This window comes from Mycetomoellerius zeteki, unplaced genomic scaffold (genome assembly GCF_001594055.1).
Source record: "Mycetomoellerius zeteki isolate Tzet28-1 unplaced genomic scaffold, Tzet1.0 scaffold498, whole genome shotgun sequence".
NCBI classification, from domain to species: Eukaryota; Metazoa; Arthropoda; class Insecta; order Hymenoptera; family Formicidae; genus Mycetomoellerius; species Mycetomoellerius zeteki.
Genome location: NW_017257498.1, coordinates 179,242 through 180,999, shown reverse-complemented (window position 1 = coordinate 180,999; position 1,758 = coordinate 179,242). Strand labels below are relative to the sequence as shown.

The window sequence follows — 1,758 nt, the reverse complement described above, 5'->3', positions numbered from 1 at the left end:
AGATATGGAAATAGTGTCTCGCCCACCTCCAGCTTTTTATCCACTCCCGTCCCATCGCCGTCATTCCAGCGTTTGTCATCCAAAGATGGACTAGGATGAGAACCGTGTCGCGTTTCCACGCAATCAGTCGCGATTCTATGACGAATATGGCAGGATTGCTACTAAGAATGCGTGGTAGAAATGGAAACGTTGGAATTCTTGGCGGAGATGCACGAGAGCGGTCTATCGCGTTCGGTTGGTCGATCAATCATCGGATTAGGCGAAGGTGAGAGTGTTGCTCATACTTCCGGATCGCATTCGCGGCAATATAGTATCCGTGTGGCGAATGTTAATCTGCGCGACTGCCATATTGCCGATCAAGAATTGGGCCAGAGTTTCCACGCCAGCACGGGCTCTACGATCGAATGGAAAGCCCATGGGTCGCGCGTCCGGATACTTGCGGTCCCGCAGGCCGCAGAAGCTCGCCGCGTCCTTGCATCCGGTCGGTTCGTCCTGTTCCACCTGTACATGTCGCCGTAGGACGGCAAAGCAATTCCTTTAGCGAGTTGTCCTCTTTTTCTTTTCTTTCTTCTTTCTCCCTCCCCCCTTTTTTCCTTTTTTTGGCCCGAAAGCAGAGTGATACGAATACCTTCTCGTGTACTGGAACGTCGTCGTTAAAAGAGTGGAAAAAAGAAAGGGGGAGGAAGAAGTGTGAGGAATGGGTGGAAGGTTTCCATCATCACCTGGCAGACGGTAAGCTCTTAAGCGCCGCGAGAGCTCGATAAGTATAAAAAGTACTCACCGCGTCACCGGTGTAATCGGATATCATGATGAAGAGGTCCATCGGGAATCCCTCCTCCTTGCCCTTAGGTACTAGCATGTGCTGTGGCCAGCCGCATCCGCAAAAGTTGAACTGTTCCAGGTTATCGCCGCCGATTGGTCTGTTCACGTCGAGATTGCGGAACGTCCTTTCGAACGGTATAGTTACCGAAGACTCCGTTGATTTACGCTCGATGGTATTTGATCCCGGTTTCACTAGGGGAGGGTGTGAACGAAAATTTTATGAAATACAACATAAATAACGTAATACATCTGCCTTTTACTTTTACTTGATTTCATTCAAAATAGAAAAATATATTTATATCTCAAGAATTGTGTGTAAGTGTAAAATTGAATTAGTGACAGAAATTAATACGTTTTTTCTTCATTTTTCCCAACCATTACTTAAAAAAATAAGAACTAGAAATTAAATGCCTATGACGATCAAAGCTGGATCTTTAAAGCCTCATCTCTATAATAGTCGCACAGGCTGTGTCGCATGTCGCGAGTAGTAGCGTCGCAGGAATTTGTCGCATGTCGCAAGAGTGTCGCTAAATGAGCGTCTACAACAGTCGCAAGGATTGTTTGCACGCAATTCGACCACAAATTCTAAACGCCAACTTGCTGTGTTGTGATTGGCTCATGCGACACGCTTGTCGCAGTCGCAGAAAGTTGAAGTTGGCTCAACTCCGTATGACAAGAGCTCTTGCGACTGCAACAATCATGTAACTAGAGTTGCGTTTCACTTAACGCTCGCAACGCTCGCGAGCATCGTTTATCCTTGTTTAACGTTTGATAAACGACAAAGATGAAATGATTCCATGAGCGTTGTGAGCGTTAAATGGAACGTAGCCTACATGTGACACTTCTGCGACATTGCATACGACATGCGACACAGCCTGTGCGACTATTGTAGACGAGGCTCATTGCTTAAATAATTCAATATGAATTATATATATA

At 46.1% G+C, this 1,758-nt stretch overlaps 1 protein-coding gene across 1 annotated transcript in view; it reads right to left on the bottom strand.

Moving 5' to 3' along the window:
- Positions 1 to 6: 6 nt before the first annotated feature.
- The window catches only part of LOC108727470 (phenoloxidase 2), a 9,673-nt gene continuing 7,921 nt past the window's right edge, over positions 7 to 1,758 (bottom strand). Inside the window, exons 7-8 of the mRNA XM_018455613.1 lie at positions 782 to 1,024; positions 7 to 501 (exon numbers count right to left, since the gene is read on the bottom strand). Of these exons, the coding sequence (XP_018311115.1) occupies positions 256 to 501; positions 782 to 1,024 (489 nt within the window). The 3' untranslated portion in view covers positions 7 to 255. The remainder of the gene's footprint in view (positions 502 to 781; positions 1,025 to 1,758) is intronic.